Below are 18,809 nucleotides of genomic sequence, written 5' to 3'. Positions count from 1 at the left end.
GCCACGCTTCCAGGCACACACACCCACACACACGTTTCTCCTGCCAGCTGGCCTATGAATCCATATTATAAACCGTCTGGAATAGGAAAAAAACAAAAAAAACTCGGCGCTGCTCCAGTCTGCATTTGCTTGCGACCCTAGCCGGCGCCTCGTCACGCGACTGACGACGCCTTGACTGTCATCCACCATCAGTCGCCACGCTGCATATCCATACCATACCATTGCCTCTGTCTGCCGCTGCCGCTACCGCTGCCGCCCTGGCCTTCCCCGCAATTGCCTTGCCGGCTTCCAAGCCCCCTTGCAGCTGATCACGCTCAACCGGCTTCATTTGCTGCTGCACATCGGTAACCCAGTCAGCCTCCCACGCGCCCCATGCCTCTTCTCCTCCATCAACCACACTATGTGGTCTTGCGGCCTTGCCCGTGCGTTGGCCCATGACGCCCAAAGCCTTGCCCAAAACAACAATGGCGCCGTATGTCTGTACCTTGAATTATCTTCTTTCCGCTTCTGCTGTCCTTGTCCTCTACCCGTGGGCCCCATAAAATGCTTAGTGCTGCCATCCATCCCTCTAGCTCGCAAATCGCGCATGGGCCCATAGTCTCCGTCACTGAAGCCTGCCTCGACCTGTAGTCTGGCCAGGTAGATCAACTTCTTCTTTCTCTCTTTCTTCTTCTTTTTCTTCTTACTTCGATATTTCTCTCCTCGCCTCTCTTTTTTAACCATGTTTTGGCAAGCAGCAGCGCGAGTCAGACACACAGTCTCGCCTTTGCTCAGGCGAGCAGGCACTCGGGCACGAAGCGGAGCCGACCGAACCTTCACATCCCATGCCAACCAACGACCCTTCTGGAACTCTGGGCGAGCCTTGCTCTTCTCTGCCGTCACTGGCACAACCACCTACTTTTACGGCGCCAATGACGAACCCCACCGCATCCAAATGCCATGGCTCAAGTCCACTGGTCCTCAGTATGCAAACAAGCACGAGATGGAAAAGGTGGGTTTACTAGAGACCATATGTTTGCACATGATCCATGCTCAACAGTCCAGGCCATCACTGAGCTGAGGGAATTGCTGGGAGAGGAAGTAATCAGCACCGACGATGAAGATTTACACAGACACGGCTACTCGGAATGGTCCTCCATCAACATTGACCAGCTCCCAGTCGCCGTGGCATACCCAAAGTCAACTGAAGAGTGCTCGGCCATTGCCAAAATCTGCTTCAAGTATAGGATACCAATGAGTACGCACGCCATGCTTTCTCCAATCCTGCCTACTAATACCGCAAAGTTCCCTACTCTGGTGGATCAAGCTTGGAGGCAAACTTCTCGGCTCCCTTTGGTGGCATGAGCATCGACTTTGCCTTTATGGATCGAATCATTGCCTTGCACGAGGATGAGTGAGTCAGCAATGCCTTGCACTTAGAGCGAGGGCACTGCTGACTAAACCTATAGCATGGATGTTGTCGTCCAGCCTTCTGTGCCCTGGATGAGTCTCAACGATCAGATCAAAGAGTCTGGTCTTTTTTTTCCTGTTGACCCCGGCCCTTCGGTATGCATACACCTGTCACCTGATTGTGCACCACATGGCCACCCAAACTTTATTAACAAACGTGTCAGGCCCGAATTGGAGGCATGGTAGGCACGAGCTGCAGGTGGGTGCAGTTATCTACGCTGCACGGATATTGCAACTAATCATCGCAGTGGAACTAACGCTGTGCGATACGGCACCATGAAGGATTGGGTCATTAACCTGACCGTGGTACTGGCTGACGGCACGGTCATCAAAACCAGACGGCGGCCCCGGTATGCATATTCCCACGTATTGGCTTCACAGCATCATTAATGGTTTTCTAGGAAATCGTCCGCTGGCTACAACTTGACAAACCTCTTTATTGGGTCCGAAGGTACCCTCGGCATCGTCACAGAAGTGACCCTCAAGCTAGCTGTCATACCCCAAGAGACGAGTGTTGCAGTCGTGACCTTTCCTACAATTCGCGATGCTGCAGCTGCAGCCTCTAAAGTGCTGCGGGCCGGGGTCCCTGTAGCCGCCATGGAGATCATGGATGACGTGCAAATGGGCGTCATTAACAAAGCGGGTGCGACAGCAAAAAAATGGAAGGAATTGCCGACCATGTTCTTCAAGTAGGTTTCCCAGATAGATTAGATCTTGTGAAGCCAGAGCTAACAGCTGCAAACAGGTTCTCGGGAACAAAAGCAGGGGTATGTTCAGCCCTACAGCCGCGCATTTACCCAGAACGTAACTGACTGCATACTAGGTACAGGAAAACATTGAGCTGGTAAAGGCTATCGCAAAAGCCAATAAGAGCGGTGATTTTGAATTTGCCATGGATGCCGAGGAGCAGAAAACTCTTTGGTCGGCCCGCAAGGAGTCGCTTTGGAGCATGATGGCACTTCGTCGCGAAGGTGACGAGGTTTGGTCAACAGATGTCGCAGTCCCTATTTCCCGGCTCCCAGACATTATAGGTATGACCCTGCGATAGCACTTACGCTCAACCCTCTTCTTCCTTTCCTGTCTAAAACTACTACAGAAATCTCCAAGAAGGAAATGGACGACCTCGGCCTTTTTGCAAGTATCCTTGGTCACATCGGAGACGGAAACTTTCACGAAAGCATCATGTACAACAGTAAAGACCCCAAAGAGCGAGCTGCCGTTGAAAAGTGTGTTCATGACATGGTCGACCGGGCGCTCGAGATGGAGGGTACTTGCACTGGCGAGCATGGCATCGGACTCGGAAAAAAGGCATCGCTGCAGAAAGAGCTTGGTGTCGATACCATCAACGTAATGAGGTCCATCAAAGGCGCGTTAGACCCTTACTGGCTCATGAACCCGGGTAAAATCATGGATGCTCAGACATAGCTAGTCCCGCCACTTTGCTTCTTTTTCTTCTTCGTTCAAAAGCCGCTACTATGCATTGGGAGGGATGTCTGACCATCTGCACTGCATCTGCCGGGGGAATGCATCGATCTCACCTATTGATTTTTTTTAAAAAAAATCTTAGTAATGAAAAGTTTACGCTCTGCAGATTTGGGGGAAAGTGACCTAAATTGCCATAGCTGACAAGGCGAGCGTGGGACCTCCGCGATCGGTGGTCGCGTTTTCCACCCCACCCCCGCGCGTCATAACTTCCCGACTTAAACTTTATGAACTCGATTGACTCAATCTCATGATTCCACATTCTCTTTTACTATAACCATGGACGCTGAACATTTTACGTCTCCTAAGCGGGAATTCCCCAAGAAGAAGTGCGGTAAGCGCTTGCCACCCAAAAGGAATGATTGATTGACTGAGTCAATCACAGGTGTGCTCGGCGCAACTGGCTCTGTCGGCCAACGCTTCATCCTTCTCCTTGCTCTCCACCCACATCTCGAGCTACACGCTGTCGGAGCCTCGGAGCGATCGGCTGGCAAGAAGTACAAAGATGCGGTCAAGTGGAAGCAAGCGCTGCCGTATTCGGAGCGCATTGGAGAATTGGTAGTAAAGAAATGCGTACCCGAAGAATTCAAGGACTGTGACCTGGTCTTCTCTGGACTTGACAGCGATGTTGCGGGAGACGTTGGTAGGTGCGCTGCTTCAAATACCTTGCGCAGCAGCTGACCTGTTGTGTAGAGATGGCCTTCCTCAAGGCTGAACTTGCCGTCTTCTCCAACGCAAAGAACTACCGCCGCGATCCTCTCGTCCCACTCGTCGTTCCCACTGTAAACCTTCCACATCTCGACGTAATCAAGCACCAGAGGCAGCATCACAAGCTCGAAAAGGGCTTTCTAGTGTGCAACTCAAACTGCGCTGTCATTGGAATAGTGATACCTTTTGCGGCTTTGCAGGACAAATTTGGTCCCATTAACCAAGTGTCAGTTGTTACAATGCAAGCAGTCTCAGGCGCTGGCTACCCCGGCGTCAGCAGCATGGACATCATCGACAACGTCGTACCCTTTATTTCTGGCGAAGAAGACAAGCTAGAGACTGAGGCCTCTAAAATCCTTGGTAGTGTCAACGAGGGTGTCACTGGTTTCGTGGACCAGCCCATGAAGATTTCCGCTGCATGCAACCGCGTTCCAGTCCTGGATGGACACACTGCATGCGTATCGCTACGCTTCCAGCGTCGCCCACCACCCAGTGCAGATGAGGTCAAGCAGGCGATGCGCGATTATGTTTCGGACGCGCAAAAGCTAGGATGCCCCTCTGCGCCTAAGAAGGCAATTGCAGTCATGGACGAGCCTGACAGGCCGCAGCCAAGATTGGACAGGGAGACTGACAGAGGATACACTGTCAGTGTGGGTAGAATACGGGAGGATGAGTCTGGTATTTTCGATATCAAGTTTGTTGCATTAAGCCACAACAGTAAGTTGAATGTTATACAGAAGATCAAAATATGATGCTAACTATTTGCAGCGGTTATTGGGGCAGCAGGTTCTTCCATTCTCAATGCCGAGGCCGCAGTGCTGAAGGGATACGCCTAAAATGGACAATAAAGAAAAAAACGTTGATAGCATTGAAGTCGAATCAAAATATTAGGGTTAAAATTCACCGGACTTAATATCCTGACGTGTTGTGACGGACTGATCAGCAATGTCCATTCAAGGGTTGTGCAGACCCGAACACGAAATTGAAGAAATTAGAGCATTCTCACACGGTTCAATCTCAATCACTGCATCTTGCAACTTGAATACATCTTGCTAGGCGTTCCCATTATCTATTTGCGAGGATGATCCACACCGAGGCGCTAGCCTTGGCGGCGACGCTAGTGCTCGGTTAGCACACGGCGCTAGTGTGGGAATTTGATCAAATCTTCCCACCTCGATTTCGTACTCTGACAGGACTTCCGACAACCTCGACGACTAACCTCACACAACAGTCAAAATGGCGCGTGGACCCGTGAAGCACCAGAAGCGCCTCAGCGCGCCCTCGCACTGGCTCTTGGACAAGCTGTCCGGTACGCTTGATTCCTGCACACCCGCAACCGGCAGTGCAAAGCAACATGGCGAGCATCAAATTGACAATTCGCAGGTGCCTACGCCCCCAAGGCCTCGCCCGGTCCTCACAAGCTCCGCGACTCCCTCCCCCTCGTCATCTTCCTCCGCAACCGTCTCAAGTATGCGCTCAACGCCCGTGAGGTCAACGCCATCCTCATGCAGCGTCTGGTCAAGGTCGACGGCAAGGTCCGCACTGACAGCACCTTCCCCACTGGATTGATGGATGTTATCTCCATTGAGAAGACTGGCGAGAACTTCCGCCTGATCTACGACACCAAGGGCCGCTTCACCGTCCACAGGATAACAGATGAGGAGGCACAATACAAGCTCGGCAAGGTCAAGCGTGTTCAGCTCGGCAAGGGTGGAATTCCCTACTTGGTTACGCACGATGCGCGAACGTAAGTTCTCGCTCTATCAGCCGTTGGACCACAGTTTGGGCTAGGTGACTGAAGGGAAACCTCTTTCATCAGGCATACGACCAGGGTCTGGCTATGTCCGAATTGCTGCTAAACATATGTGTAGGATCCGTTACCCCGACCCCGCCATCAAGGTCAACGACACCGTCAAGGTCGACCTCTCCACTGGCAAGATCTCCGACTTCATCAAGTTCGACACTGGCGTCATCGTCATGGTCACTGGTGGTCGTAACATGGGTCGTGTTGGTGTCATCACCCACCGTGAGCGCCACGACGGAGGCTTCAACATTGTCCACATCAAGGACGCTGTTGACAACGAGTTCACTACTCGTGAGTCCAACGTCATGTAAGTTGAAATATCCGATGGCATGGCAGAATTGAAGTGCTGACAAACGAGCAGTATCATTGGAAAGGAGAAGCCATGGATCTCTCTGCCCAAGGGCAAGGGTGTCAAGCTCTCGATCGCTGAGGAGCGTGATCGCCGCCGTGCGTACGCCCTCGCTGGTCACTAAATGTGACACGGGCGGATGTTTAGTAGTAGGTTAGCGTATGAAGTACCCATGAATTCATGAGCATTGGTGCAGGACTCGGAAACTCAAAAAACCAGGCGTTCGTGACCCCTTGTGGGGAGGTTGACGCGGATCTTGCGGATCTGCTTATCATAGGAATACCATGAGTGAGGCCGAGAATCAAACAAAATAAACCGTTGAGGAGCCTTGCGGCTCAAACATTGAGCATGATTGTGAGCGGAGCATTGTGATTGTGAGACAGTGTCGTGTGCGAAGTGTGGTTTTGGAGGTGTGCAAAAGCAAAGAAGGCATTGCGGCGGGTGTAGCCAATGGAACGCGGAACCAAGAGAAAAGTTGGTGGCGCCGAAAAGATGACATTTCGGGGCCTAATATCGTGAAGACTAGACTGGGGTGCATGGCAGTAGGAGATAAGGGGAGGACAGGGCTGTGTTTGCGTGCTCTTTGGCGGAGAGGCCATTGGCATGAACAGAAAGCGCGCGTAGAGAGAGCGTGTCGGGAGACGACGAGACAAGACAGAAGAGGGATTGAGGCCAGCTACTATGCCTCAGGACTAGGCTATGGAGGCTCTGCGCGTTTCAGCAGAACCCGGTGTTTGAAGCACCGAGCGTGCCTGGACGATCACTCTGGGGAGGGCCGTGCAGGCTAGACGAGATGAGACGATGGGCTTGTCGGGGAAATGGCAAATGGCATGGCCGCACAGGCATGCATGCTGGTGAATATTGCGCCGAACAACAGGCACTATGAACAGGGAAGCACACTGGTTGGCGCTGTGAGACGGAGAGGAGATCCAGGGGGTTACGCGCACACAACATGATTGCTACGGTGAGGCTGTCGCGTTCAATCTCATCGGATCGGGATCGAGTTGCTAATGCTGTTCCTGTTCCTGGTTCCTGTGCCTGGTTCCTGTTGCTCGTCCGCTCGCAACCATCATCACGTCACAATCGAGTCCGCAGCGGTGGTTTGACGGCTGGATAGCGTCCCGCATTCCAAGCAGCCGCAAGCAGGTTTATCGGTGACTAGCGGCCAAAGCCCCCAACGTTCGCATCCATCTCTGGTGCCGTTTACGCTATTGGCTGCCCGCCCGCTTGTACCGTTGCAGCTTACAGCTTGTTCTTTTGGCCCTCCAGCCTCCCGCCCACTATCCTCCACCTCGTGTCTACGCCAACACGCCCACGCCCACGCTTCCCCGCAACCGAAACAGCCAGCGACCGCCAATCTTCCGCCGGCTGTCTGTGTCAATCGCGTCGCTGTCCCGCATCGTGCCATTCCCGGGTCGAGGCATCAATGACACTGCAGGCATCCCCCGTGCATCCTCACTCGTCACTCGTTTCACCTCGGACACAGCCGCGCTGAGGCTCGTTTTCCACTGCTCTCTCCAACAACGACGTCTGCGCATTCACTATAGTCGCGCAGACACGCCCCTCCGACCCCCCCTCCAACCTATATCGCCGAGTCTCCAAAGCCGGTCGCTGGCGGACCGGATTCCCACTGCGGTAGTACTAGACGCTGCCCTTTGTCGCCATCATGTTGCGTCCGGCCACCCCTTTATCCATTCTATTCTTCGTCGCATTCGTGCTATTGTTGCTATCCACCCTCTCGACGCCCCTCATCAAGAGCATCCCGCTCGCTACCTACCGTGGCGTTCATTTTGGCGTCTTGGGCTACTGCGAAAATGGCGATTCAGGCTGTAAAGGGCCCATGATCGGGTACAACACCGGTATGTGCTGCTACACTACAAGCGCACGCGTGCAACACGAACTAACTACTCGAATACAGAGAAACTGTTTGCAGGTGAAGAGACCTCCGACTTTTCGCTACCCTCTGCACAGCGACATGCCCTATCCTCAATCCTTATCGTCCACCCCGTCGCGGCCCTCATGACACTCATTTGCTTCGCCCTCTCGGTCGCCGCCCACTTCCATTCGCCTGCCCACTCGCCGCGCTACCTTCTTGCCCTGCTTATATTCACCTTCCCAACCCTACTCGTCACACTGCTCGCGTTTCTCGTCGACATTTTGTTGTTCGTTCCCCACGTGGGTTGGGGAGGATGGATTGTACTGGGTGCCACCGTTATCATTGTCGCAAGCGGAATTGTAACATGTGCCATGAGACGTACGTTGGTCAGCCGCAAGGCGAGGAAGCGACGTATTGCCGAAAACGACGAGATGAACGGCAACACCTATTATGCGAATCGCGCAAACGCAACAGTGACCACTGAATATCCAAAGGCTGAATCCCCGCCCCCTCTTGACAACGACACAATGTCGTCTGCCCTCAAATCAAACGGCAACGCAGCTTATTTTGATTCCTCAAAAGTGTCTCCCACAGACGACATGGTGCCTTTGAACCAACGCAACCCTTCGCTCAAAACTGTTAGTAGTGCTGGCGGCAATGGTCCAGACATAATGGGCTCGCCGCCCGGCGGCCCTATCGGTCGCCGACAACCAGTAGACCAATACGGTAACCCTCTCCCACCTATGCCCAATGATGGGTTTGCCATGATGAACGGAGTCCCGCGCGGCAGGGGAGGTCCATACAGAGGAAGAGGAGGACCGCCACGGGGTGGACAGTTTGGAGGTCCAAGAGGAGGAGGCTATGGTCCAAGAGGCGGATATGGCCCAAGAGGAGGAGCTATGCGGGGACCTCCCCCGCCAGGCTGGAATGGCAATGGACGTGGTGGACGACCTCCCAATGGCCCTCCAATGGCTCGTGGTGCTCCTCCTCCAGGATATAACAACGATAACTTTTACAGTCAAGGACCGCCGCCTCGCGAGCCATCGCCGTATGGTCGAGGCCCACCACCTGGACCAATGCCGCAAATGCCCATTGGCCAGGCTATCGAAATGGATAATCGCACAGGCACACCTGCTAACAATTATGGACTGAGAGAGAGCGACGGTGATGTTGCAGGCATGCTTGCTCTTCAACAGGGTGGCCCCTTCCCGGCTGGCTCACCCCAGAGGCGTTCTCCAGAAATCATGAGCCCTACCAGCGAATACTCGACATCGTAAGTACTTTCCACCACGTGCCTTGCGATTGTTGTCCTAACATCAAATAGTGATGCGCAACCACGACAACCGCCCCCACAACAGCAGCAGCAACAGCAGCAGTTTGTCCCAGCTCAGGCCGGATGGAACCAGCAAAAAGTGCCATCTGATCAGACGCTCAGCACCATGAACAACAGTAACAGCAGCCGTGGACTCTCTCCGATTCAGGACTCGCCTATCATGGCGAATGCCCAACTTGCTCCAGTCGACTCAGTCAGCAGACCAGAGCGTAGTTCTGACTACTACGAAGATGTAGACCCCAGATTCGCAGAACCCGTACAGTCCCAGGCGCCTCCACCACTGCCGACGTCATTGATGCCAGGCGGATTCGTGCCACCGAACCCCAACTTTCTCTCCACAAACAACTTGAGTGACTCCAACCTCCCTCGCACCAGCTCTTACGACGACTTGCCAGATGGTTCACGTTCTCCTGCGGCCAGTGAAGCATCGCACTTTACTTCTGTCTCTCAGCGCCCGATCAATCCCAACTGGCGGCCAGAGATGGGCGCCGCGGCAGGTCAGTTTGGCCCATTCCCCGGTCCCCGAAGGCCTATGCGACAGGGAGATGTCATTCTGGAAGCCAATGCAGCAAACCCAGACTTCATGATCCCAGGTGCTACACGAGGACGCGGTCGTGGCCGAGGCGGCGGCGGCAGAGGAAGAGGCGGTCCCATGCCGCCTGCCATGCTCGGACCCGGACCGGGCATGTCAAACCAATCCAGATATCCCGGTGGCAATGCCATGTAGGGATGGCACCTCTCCTTCTGAATGTGCTGGAAGAGCAGTCCTTTCTCCATTTCTCTTTGGTGTACAAAATCCCATTGCATGTCGTCCATCCTCTTTTACGAACACACCGGGGGCCTGTTCATTTTCTCCTTCTAGCCCCCAGCAATTAGATAATTTCTAGTGCAACCTCATCGGGCTGCCGCTGTTGCTAACCCTCTTCTTTGGACCTCTGCCAAACTCAGCTGGACTGGAGATTGAAGGGAAAAGATGTTGCTGGCGGTGGCCCGAATCTCTGAAATGTCGTCATGGTAGCCGATACCCTTTCATTTTTTTCTTTCTTTCTTCTCTTTCTCTCTTCTTCTCTACGAACACATGTGCATCCGCATACATCTGGGTCGCTCCTTTTTTTTCCTTTTCTTCAATTCTTTTGGTTTGGAAAGCGTTAGAATCACAGTTGGATCGTTCTGGTGGATTGTGGACTGATCAAACGAGCAAAGAAACAAGCAACTTTTTCTTATTGCCGGTGCTGACACGACAGGCTTCGAATATTTTTGTCACAGTTTGGCAAAGTGGGGGAGGAGAGAGAGGCTTCGCAAATGTATATAGCTTCTGATCTGTCCTTTCTTTCTTCCTTTTTTCTCTTCATTGATTGGTGTGGTCAACAAGGTATTCTTTTCCATTCCACAGACAGCATAGATGTTGGGAAATGAGGGCAAAGAAATAAGTAACATCAATGCAAAAAACATGTGTGAAAACAAAAAAGGTTCGAGACTGTTCTAGGTAATGGGCATTGGTTGTTCGCGCGTATGCACGTTGGATGGAGCGGTGAAGAACGAAAACGTGCAAACTGTATTTTCATGTGTTGATGTGTCGAGGGCGGGCGCGTGGCAAAGTCATGTGACGGATTTGTTGGAGGTTGTTTTGTTGTGCCACATGGACAACGTCAGCTCAGCACAGATACACCAACACGCCAATCACACTAAGCTCAACGACAAGCCCACGAGATATCAACAAGACGCCTCGAAGTTGAACCCCCCCCCCCCTTTCTCCCTCCTTCCCCCGCGTGCCTACATGATTTTCTTCCGCGTGAGTTGCAGATAACAAATATCCGAATGTTCCATTGAGGTGCACATCAATAATATGTCACACGGGCGCTTTCAGAGTTTTCCGTCGGATGTCGCCAAGCCCGGGATGCATCGCATGCAACGCGAACCACACACTCGTACACAAACGGTGGAGAGGTGCATTTGCATGATGCACAATACGGACGGAATTCTACCGAAGCCACATATTCGACTTCGCCTTCCCATCTCCAGATGTTCAGATGGGTCTTCGTTAGCTTGGCATTACTCAATCGCGTACGTTTGTGGATGATGTACCCGTCCCCCAGATTCCTTTACCCCAGAAAATCAAACAAATCATACTCGCGGCATGGCTGGCGGCATCCACACACCCATCCGTGGCTGTTTGCGGGGTAAACTTCTATAGCTCTTTGTTATTGTTATAGACGCAGATCGGGTCGGCTAAGGCCGCACAAGAAGGGGCTGGCCTGGCCCTCGTCTCGGTGGCCGACAGCATTAAGGTTGGCCGGCACACTTTTCGAGAAGATCCGGGGAAATAGCACCGCACTTCGTCGAGGACAGGGAAGAAAAGATGTCATGATCAAACACATGTGCAGGATTGGCCAGCCAAGCAGGTTGCTGGCAGAGCCGCCTCGTTTGGAGATGACGACGCTTGCTGAGTGGTGATGGTCCTTATCGCCGCTCTTGATAACGAATTCATCTCCAAAGATAACTGTACCGACACAACACGCACCTCGCTGCTGTACACACTGATATCTACGCATTAGTCTGGCCCACAGACTTGGAGTTGCGTTCCGACATCGTCATGAGGCATGCGGGCAGACGTGGCTTTATCTTGGAACAAGGCTATCGTGAAGCAACAAGTGGAGCGAATATGCCTAGCCCTAATCCACAACCAGTCATGCCATCCACTCGTTCCGTCCCACCTCGAGATGGCTGTGGGGTAGCCTCTCCATCTTCCTATCGATGGCGCCTCAGCTTGCCCCATGATGCTTTTCTCGCAAAGTTGTCCGTCGTTGGCTTGTAGGCGAGGATAGCGGCAGAGGATGCGCACAGGCAGTACCTTTCGTGTCCAACTTTTCCGCCCACCGGGCGTCCTCCCATAGAGGAGTTTGTACAGCAAAGAAAACTGTCGTGGCGGATACGCCTGGCCAATAAGGCTCACGCCGATGCAGAATGCATAGGAAGAGCCGAATTTCGGAATCTAGGCTTACACGCCCTGCATCAACCACACCAGCGCGACATTTTTATCAGCAGCTATCTTAGCCGACCCTAGTCGAGTGATAGGCAGAAGAACGACCGGGTGTGTCATGGGCCCGTCACGCGCATTAGAAGTCTGTGGCCGTCCCCCAACCCATGGATCCGCATTTTAAGTCCTATCTCTTTCGCACCGGATATCTCACCCCATTGTCGTTTGACTTTCCCATACCTCTCCTCTTTACTACGTCAATCTGAATCTGCAACATGCCCGCTTTGACTCAAGACAAGGTATTGGCGAGAGATCTAAAGGCGAAGAAGACAAAGTCCAGGAATGGATGTGGCCGCTGCAAGCTCAAGAGGGTAAAGTCTCACCACCCCCATCATCATCGATCCCTTATTAGGAACACGTGCTGACAAAAGGCATAGCTCAAATGCGACGAGACTGCTCCTGGCTGTCTGCAATGCAAGAAGAGGAATGTGCCCTGCCCTGGGTACGAGAAGACTTTGAAATGGTCGACAAAGTACGAGGTCTTTACGCCTCCTAGCCACTCGAGGGCAGCGCCTCCCAAGTCAAGCCCTACCTCCAGCCTCAACGCCACAACTCCTCCTGCCGTCAAGTCGACGCTCCCTCAGAACGTCGCCAGCGGCATCGAAGCCTTGGCTGCAGTGCTCCCTGTAAGCAAGAATAAGATGACGACAACGACAACCACCCCACAACAAGCCCCCACAACACAAACGTCATCTGCAATTCCGTCTCCACCTAGCTTTGAGGAGCCTGCGTCAAACCAAGAGTCCTCTACCGAGGATGGTGACTCTCCTCGAGAGTACGAGCCCTTTCCAATCGAGGATGTCATGTTGGATGGCTTCGTCGATGCCATTCATCTTCCTCACGAAGAGTTCAGCTTTGATCCTTTTGAGAACATAGATTTTGATTCTGGCTCGCTAGACGACATTACTTTTGGTGTACAAGACTCACCATCACAGAAACTAGATGTCATCCCGTCTTCCTCGATGCCTTTGTTGGACCGCGACGCAAACCGAGAGTCTAGCCCTAGACTCTCACGTTCACTGCTTCTTGATTTGTACCGTCTTCCAAGTCCTTCTCCCAGCCCGACATCGTCTGACGATGTCGAGTCTCTTCTTGTCCAACACTACTTCAAGGACGTCTGTGCTATATTTTCTTCCTTCGATTCTCCTCTAAATCCTTTCCGAACTACCATTGGCCGCATCTACAAGGACTCTCCATCCATCAACTACGCAATCCAATCCATGGCAGCGGCACATTTGGCTAACACTTTTCCCAACATGGCAGCAACAGGGGTTGAGCTCCAGCGCAAGGCGCGTGAGGCACTAGAGGCTGAGCTTCCTCTTGCTCAGAGCGGGCAGACCAGCGCTACCAAGACTTTCTTGAGTATCATGCTGCTCGGTCTTACCACCTCCTGGCACGACAGCAGCGCACTTGGACTCGAGTACCTTTCCACTGCAAGAGATCTTATTCTACCCAAGCTCTTTAGCCGATCACGTGGCGCAGAGGTGGAGCGAGAGGCACAGTTCTTTGAAGAGTCTTTGATCCATTGGGAGATGCTCATGGGCTTTGTGACAGAAGATGCTATGAGCTTTTCTCCCAAGTCCGGACTGCGACCTAGCGTCACCTCGAGGAAGAATGATCCAGTTGCACGAGGCCCCAACGGCAAGGTTGTCCCACACCCCTGGACAGGCATCGCGCCCATGATTCACTTTTTGTTTGCAGAGGTCGGTCGTCTGGTCCGCAAGGAACGCTCAATGGACCGTGAGTCTTCCATGGATCTTCGCCGACGACAAGAGAACCTACAAAATGCTGCCTCATTGGAAGAGGATCTCCTTGCTGTCGACTGCCCATCTGTTGATGAAGTGATTGACTATGGCGACGAACGTACCCCCAAGGAGCACTTTGTCACCATTGCTGAAGCCTACCGTCTCGCCGGTCTTCTAGAGATTTACCGTGTTTTCCCGTCTATCCTGCGCAAGCGTCTAGGGTCTGACAAGTTCAAGGGCACTGAGGCTGTCGACTTTCAGTTTCCCACGCCGCGCTTTGAGACTCCGTTTGAGGATACCGACATGAAGTTGTGGCTCAACTCGCTTGCCATGCACATTATCAGATCTCTAGAGTCAATCCCTTCTTCATCTGGAACCTTTTGCATTCAGCCGCTGATACTCGTCGTTGCCGCTTCTGAGCTTCGATTCGTCTCGTCGGTCGACTTTTTTGATGTCCATGCCAATGACACTGAGATTGTCTCTGCACGAGAGTTTGTCATTCGGCGTCTGCAAGAGTTTGCACTGAGGTTGCCTAACAAGCCCCTTCGCACAATGATTCAACTTCTCAAGGAGACGTGGCGTCAGTGTGATGAAGGCCGCGATGCCTTTTGGATCGACGTCATGAACGAGAAAGGGTATCACACCATCATGTGATGCGCTCCTGTCATCGGCCATCTTCTTCCTTTCTGGCCTTGCCAGCCCTTGCCAAAATCTTTACTTCATCAGCACTCGGTTCATTGTACGACATATTTTACAACACTGCTTGGCATTTATCCGGATCCGGCGTTTACATCATCGACGGCGCTCGACAGTTTGCTCCTGCTTTAGATCTCCTACACGCCACCTGTCCTTCCTACGAATGATCATCTGATCATTCACCTCTTACGACAACAATTTTCGATACGAAAGTACTTCTTCTTAATGTACGGCTTCCACCTATACCCCTTGTCGGTTCAGCATCCCGGTGATGTGAAGACTCAAATGTGGACACCCACTGCTTCAACAAAAGCCATTCTTCATCACGACTTCCTTACGATACCCCCCAACCCTCCAGTACGCCCCGCGCGACCAAAAAACCACTTGCGACATACAAACCAATCCCCAAGACCGAAAAATTGCCTACTGCGAAAATAATACCTAATGCTGGCGAAAGCTCCCCCACTCCCAACCCTCCATCCCATACCAGGACCATTGCGCCTACCCCCAAAGAAGCCAAAGAGAAAGCGACAGCTTCCAAGTTCGACCATACTATCCGATCGCGACAAACCATATCCAAAGTATACACCCTCCTTACCTGCCTTAACCACCCCCCTTAACCTCTAGCTTTTTCTACTCCTCCCCATTGCGCGCTGCGAAATGCAGAGCCCCCACTGCGAGAAAGCAATGACGTACTACTAGGAAACCTTTGTAATTGGGACTACCCATCTTCCCCCCCCCTTCTGGACCTACCACTGCGCCAACGCCCCCTCCGCCCAAGCCACCCATACCTATCTGGACCTTTTTTGCACACCCAAATGGCCTACTCTTGAACTTCCAGCGCGCCAACCACCCCCCGTTTCCGCTCCACCCCACCCCGGCTCCGTCTACAAGAGACATAAAAAAGACTTACAATGGAAAGAAATGCCCAAAGCGACAATGCCGCTAAGCGACATTTTTTTTACATATTTTCCCCTTCCCATCCCGTTCCCTGGATGCGTTTCCTTTTTTTTCTTTTTTTTTCTTTGCTAAAGTATTCCGAGCGATGATGAAGGTGCGGATGAGGCGAGGGTTGAGAAAACCGGCGTAATGATTGCTAGTTGAGATGGCGTGAATAACGCTGTGCGATGGAGTGTGGGGTTTGTATTTTTTTTCTCTTTCTTTTTTTTCGCCTTGTTTTTATAGAGTTCCGTTCTTAGCACCGTTTTTTTTTCTTCTTCTCATGTGTAGGTTTGGAGAGGGTGGATGTGGATGGAGATGGTAAGTTGGTAAGGTATATTCTCTAACGCTTTTCTATATGCATGGTGCGAGAGAGGGGAAGGATTGATGCAACGTTCCTCTCCTCCTCTGCCTTCCCCCTTTGAACTTTTTTTTTTGAGATTTTCGCACATCGGGTTTGCTGCCTTGGTTTGATACTGTATTCTATATGGCCTTTTAGAATGATAGAACTTGGGTTCGGCAACATGGTGGGATAGACATTGTACGATGGAGGGTTGTGTAGATAGACTTTTCCTTCCCTTTTTCGATAGAGTAGAGGGCGTTGTTGTTTCTTTCTTCGATAACCCCGCCCCTTCTTCCCCTTTTTTTCCCTTCTTCAACGTCCTTTCTCTTTTTCTCCCTCAAAAGGGAAGATGTACGCTAGTCTCATGACAAGTCTAGCTCCATACCTTTTTTTTTCCCGCACTGTGGTGTAGGTAAGTACGCAGTACAACAACATTACACATATATATAATGGAAAAATACGAAAAATATCACCACAATCACTCTCTTGAAGCCCCCCCCTTCCCCACCAACCACATACACGAAAATAAATGTTCATTACTTCATTACTATATAGAGAATCGCCAAATCACGGCTTTATTTGCATACAAAAGAGAAAAAAACGATCGCATCTATAAAACAGGGCGATTAATCTCATCATCACTATCATCATCATACGCGATAAACTCTCTCCGTCCATTCCCCCCTTGGGCAACGAAATAGCGGGGCGCCTCATAGTACGCGCGGAGTTTCTTTTCGGCACCAGGACTCGCCATTGCGTCTGCAGCGTTGTGATAAGGGGTAGATGGGATAGCGAGAAGGCGTTTTTCCGCGCCTACGAGACGGAGGCTATGTTCTGGTTTGGGGGGTGGAGAGATACTATTTTTCTATTGTTAGAAAACATTGTTGTTTTGGGGGGAGTGTTTTTTTTAAATAGGAGGAGACAAAGAGGAACGTACAGGTTCTTGAGCATGTGCAGGCCTTCAGCGATGCACGCGACGATGGAGAGGACGACGATGAGTTGGAGGACGAGTAGTGTCAAGGGTGAGGATTGGATGTCGCGTAGGGGAGTCGAGGCATCTGCTGCGGTTTCATCTTCGTAGCATACGATTTTCAACCCATTGCCGCTTGCATCGGAGGCATCGGAGGAGGCATCGGAGGAGGCATCGGAGGAAGAGGTTGCGCTTAGGAGGACTGAAGTGGGGATTGGGTTTTCGGCGACTGAATCATCAATGGAGCGTGTGGGGGCGCGTTGGAGGTACAAGGCGTAGAGGTCTGGGTTTGTGTGTTGAAATTGCGAGAGTTGCGAGGCGAGGGTTGTGCAGATTGTGCTACTGGCCAAGGGACTGGGGGAAGGTGAGGCGGACTCGTCTTCGGAGGGAGAGGCAGGGGCCCAATGGGCTGCTGAGGGCGAGTCGATGGCGTATGGTGAGGAGGTGGTTGAGGTTGATGATGGGATGTTTGGCACGATTTTACATTGGCAGTGGGTTTTTGTTGGAAGGGCGAGAATGGTTGTTGTTTGCGCTGAGAACAGGAGAAGGGTTGTGAGGAGGGTGTTGGAGAGCATGATGGTGGTTGTGGTGAATTCCAACTAGTAGGGAATTCGGAGGAAATAGACGCAGATGTTTGGTTTACTGGGGCGAAAGGGTTAGTTACATATGGATGGAGAAATTAAAAAAAAACCAGCTAGTTGATCGTCGAGACTTACGCTGTGCACTTGTACGATAAGATATACGCGAGTACGACGCGCAGGCAGGCCTAGACTGTGGAGAGAGTGTTGCGTCGCTGCGGATCCAGACGGAAGCCCCGCCTGTACGAGGATCCCCAGATAAGGCTGGATATGCGCAGCTACAGGAAGGGGACCAAAAAGAAAAAGGACGTGGCGGACTTGGCAAGTGAAATTGCCAACGGGCGTATGCGTGTATAAGCACCTAGTCGTATGCGGGGAAGATGAGATGAGATGAATAGGACGAATGGAAGGTTAGTGTGATGACAAAGTGTCGAGGCAGAGACGAAGAAGGCGAGAGAGAGCAAGACAGAGAGACATGCGACAGGTGGGCCAGCAAGCCAGGGATATATGGGATTCTTGCCTTTCTCTCTTATTCTCCACATGTCACTCACTCTCACCCCATAGCGCCATGGGATGGAGTGAAATGGCGAGCCGGCCGCGTTGTGTATCAGCTACGCCCACACCACAAGACGATACCGTTTCGAGAGACAGGCAGTCAGCGCCAGAGCATCGGAGTCACCGACCAGCCGGGCTAGGTCTCGTATGGGATGCTTGGTGCGGTTTTTTATAACAAGGCTTGGACGATTTCAGACTGGCGACAGTGAAGCCCAGCCGGCTGAGATTACTGAGATGGGCGGTGGAATATGCACTGCAGGCCTGGCTGGCCACTGGCCACCAAAATACCACCGCCGCGCTAGGCTATACGCAGCCCGCACGTTACTTTACTGTACCTCGCGCGCCATGCCAACTTTGTCAGCCCTCTCCAGTCCTCTCCATCTCTCTCGCTCTCTCGTCCACCTCCTAGTATCTCGCTCGCCCTTCCTCGTCGGCCTCAACAGAGTTCCCTAGGCGTGTGCGGACAGGCGGCAGGCCCCTCCGTCGCGATATGGCACCGTGTGTTCCAGGGGGATTTTCTCGCTTCCCTCCACGGATGGCGAAACGTTTCTCGCTCACACAGACACGCAGGCGATACCCTTTTCCGACTTAGCACACGCCTGTGATTGCTTTTCTGCCTTTTGCAACCCATCTCTGCCCTTCCTTCATCACCCAGAGGCTAGACCGGGTGCGCCCTCGACGCAGGTCCGGCCCGTGCTTACCGTATACAGACCTAGCCCAGCGACTCAGCCAGGCCTATTAATACTTTGCCTGCACACACGTGTTGTGCTACTCAGAGGTTCTGGACCTTCGTGGAGCTCTTCTAGCCTTCTCATAACTGTACACAAGAAAGAAGAAAACCCCCGGTCACCTACCCTTTTTGCGCATGTCAACAGAAGATTATAACCACGCGGGGCGTATGTCTCCACTCCTCGCCTCGCTGTGCGCGTATATCCTCACCATCGC

General features: G+C 52.3%; 6 protein-coding genes across 6 annotated transcripts; 5 read left to right on the top strand and 1 right to left on the bottom strand.

Annotated features, from left to right (window-relative positions):
• Window positions 1-312: 312 nt before the first annotated feature.
• Window positions 313-3,051, top strand: COCSADRAFT_35577 (uncharacterized protein). The gene is made up of 10 exons (XM_007700159.1): window positions 313-991; window positions 1,045-1,237; window positions 1,285-1,393; window positions 1,449-1,545; window positions 1,614-1,648; window positions 1,698-1,799; window positions 1,851-2,138; window positions 2,195-2,216; window positions 2,273-2,480; window positions 2,546-3,051. Exons 1-10 carry the CDS (start codon window positions 722-724, stop codon window positions 2,872-2,874), a joined length of 1,653 nt encoding a protein of 550 aa, XP_007698349.1. The 5' UTR covers window positions 313-721; the 3' UTR covers window positions 2,875-3,051.
• A 20-nt stretch (window positions 3,052-3,071) lies between these two features.
• COCSADRAFT_114419 (uncharacterized protein) lies at window positions 3,072-4,666 on the top strand. Its single transcript, XM_007700467.1, has 4 exons — window positions 3,072-3,265; window positions 3,317-3,574; window positions 3,625-4,356; window positions 4,408-4,666. The coding sequence occupies exons 1-4, from the start codon at window positions 3,211-3,213 to the stop codon at window positions 4,473-4,475; spliced, it is 1,113 nt and encodes a 370-aa protein (XP_007698657.1). The 5' UTR covers window positions 3,072-3,210; the 3' UTR covers window positions 4,476-4,666.
• Window positions 4,667-4,826: 160 nt separating this feature from the next.
• On the top strand, window positions 4,827-6,141 carry COCSADRAFT_35575 (uncharacterized protein). The gene is made up of 4 exons (XM_007700158.1): window positions 4,827-4,948; window positions 5,023-5,386; window positions 5,511-5,750; window positions 5,805-6,141. Exons 1-4 carry the CDS (start codon window positions 4,876-4,878, stop codon window positions 5,914-5,916), a joined length of 789 nt encoding a protein of 262 aa, XP_007698348.1. The 5' UTR covers window positions 4,827-4,875; the 3' UTR covers window positions 5,917-6,141.
• Window positions 6,142-7,329: 1,188 nt separating this feature from the next.
• COCSADRAFT_306834 (uncharacterized protein) lies at window positions 7,330-10,255 on the top strand. The gene is made up of 4 exons (XM_007700466.1): window positions 7,330-7,651; window positions 7,711-8,941; window positions 8,993-9,486; window positions 10,009-10,255. The coding sequence occupies exons 1-4, from the start codon at window positions 7,459-7,461 to the stop codon at window positions 10,017-10,019; spliced, it is 1,929 nt and encodes a 642-aa protein (XP_007698656.1). The 5' UTR covers window positions 7,330-7,458; the 3' UTR covers window positions 10,020-10,255.
• A 1,908-nt stretch (window positions 10,256-12,163) lies between these two features.
• Window positions 12,164-14,620, top strand: COCSADRAFT_306756 (uncharacterized protein). Its single transcript, XM_007700465.1, has 2 exons — window positions 12,164-12,349; window positions 12,416-14,620. The coding sequence occupies exons 1-2, from the start codon at window positions 12,254-12,256 to the stop codon at window positions 14,435-14,437; spliced, it is 2,118 nt and encodes a 705-aa protein (XP_007698655.1). The 5' UTR covers window positions 12,164-12,253; the 3' UTR covers window positions 14,438-14,620.
• Window positions 14,621-16,291: 1,671 nt separating this feature from the next.
• On the bottom strand, window positions 16,292-17,380 carry COCSADRAFT_35572 (uncharacterized protein). The gene is made up of 2 exons (XM_007700157.1): window positions 16,699-17,380; window positions 16,292-16,618 (listed from the first exon to the last, which is right to left on the bottom strand). Exons 1-2 carry the CDS (start codon window positions 17,304-17,306, stop codon window positions 16,372-16,374), a joined length of 855 nt encoding a protein of 284 aa, XP_007698347.1. The 5' UTR covers window positions 17,307-17,380; the 3' UTR covers window positions 16,292-16,371.
• Between the last annotated feature and the right edge of the window lie 1,429 nt (window positions 17,381-18,809).

The sequence above is a fragment of the Bipolaris sorokiniana genome (assembly GCF_000338995.1).
Source record: "Bipolaris sorokiniana ND90Pr unplaced genomic scaffold COCSAscaffold_5, whole genome shotgun sequence".
NCBI lineage: Eukaryota > Fungi > Ascomycota > Dothideomycetes > Pleosporales > Pleosporaceae > Bipolaris > Bipolaris sorokiniana.
This window is presented reverse-complemented; position numbering and strand designations above follow the sequence as displayed.

What these genes read in the sequence shown, in the direction of transcription:
- COCSADRAFT_306834 (XM_007700466.1), top strand. Translation starts at nt 7,459, where the DNA reads ATGTTGCGTCCGGCCACCCCTTTATCCATTCTATTCTTCGTCGCATTC. An exon ending in CATGATCGGGTACAACACCG is followed by an intron (nt 7,652 to 7,710) that starts GTATGTGCTGCT and finishes ACTCGAATACAG; the next exon opens with AGAAACTGTTTGCAGGTGAA. An exon ending in ACCAGCGAATACTCGACATC is followed by an intron (nt 8,942 to 8,992) that starts GTAAGTACTTTC and finishes AACATCAAATAG; the next exon opens with TGATGCGCAACCACGACAAC.
- COCSADRAFT_306756 (XM_007700465.1), top strand. Translation starts at nt 12,254, where the DNA reads ATGCCCGCTTTGACTCAAGACAAGGTATTGGCGAGAGATCTAAAGGCG. An exon ending in GCCGCTGCAAGCTCAAGAGG is followed by an intron (nt 12,350 to 12,415) that starts GTAAAGTCTCAC and finishes CAAAAGGCATAG; the next exon opens with CTCAAATGCGACGAGACTGC.
- COCSADRAFT_35575 (XM_007700158.1), top strand. Translation starts at nt 4,876, where the DNA reads ATGGCGCGTGGACCCGTGAAGCACCAGAAGCGCCTCAGCGCGCCCTCG. An exon ending in GTTACGCACGATGCGCGAAC is followed by an intron (nt 5,387 to 5,510) that starts GTAAGTTCTCGC and finishes ACATATGTGTAG; the next exon opens with GATCCGTTACCCCGACCCCG. An exon ending in ACTCGTGAGTCCAACGTCAT is followed by an intron (nt 5,751 to 5,804) that starts GTAAGTTGAAAT and finishes ACAAACGAGCAG; the next exon opens with TATCATTGGAAAGGAGAAGC.
- COCSADRAFT_35572 (XM_007700157.1), bottom strand. Translation starts at nt 17,306, where the DNA reads ATGCTCTCCAACACCCTCCTCACAACCCTTCTCCTGTTCTCAGCGCAA. An exon ending in CTGCACATGCTCAAGAACCT is followed by an intron (nt 16,619 to 16,698) that starts GTACGTTCCTCT and finishes ATAGAAAAATAG; the next exon opens with TATCTCTCCACCCCCCAAAC.
- COCSADRAFT_35577 (XM_007700159.1), top strand. Translation starts at nt 722, where the DNA reads ATGTTTTGGCAAGCAGCAGCGCGAGTCAGACACACAGTCTCGCCTTTG. An exon ending in AAAACCAGACGGCGGCCCCG is followed by an intron (nt 1,800 to 1,850) that starts GTATGCATATTC and finishes ATGGTTTTCTAG; the next exon opens with GAAATCGTCCGCTGGCTACA. An exon ending in TTGCCGACCATGTTCTTCAA is followed by an intron (nt 2,139 to 2,194) that starts GTAGGTTTCCCA and finishes AGCTGCAAACAG; the next exon opens with GTTCTCGGGAACAAAAGCAG.
- COCSADRAFT_114419 (XM_007700467.1), top strand. Translation starts at nt 3,211, where the DNA reads ATGGACGCTGAACATTTTACGTCTCCTAAGCGGGAATTCCCCAAGAAG. An exon ending in CGATGTTGCGGGAGACGTTG is followed by an intron (nt 3,575 to 3,624) that starts GTAGGTGCGCTG and finishes CCTGTTGTGTAG; the next exon opens with AGATGGCCTTCCTCAAGGCT. An exon ending in TGTTGCATTAAGCCACAACA is followed by an intron (nt 4,357 to 4,407) that starts GTAAGTTGAATG and finishes AACTATTTGCAG; the next exon opens with CGGTTATTGGGGCAGCAGGT.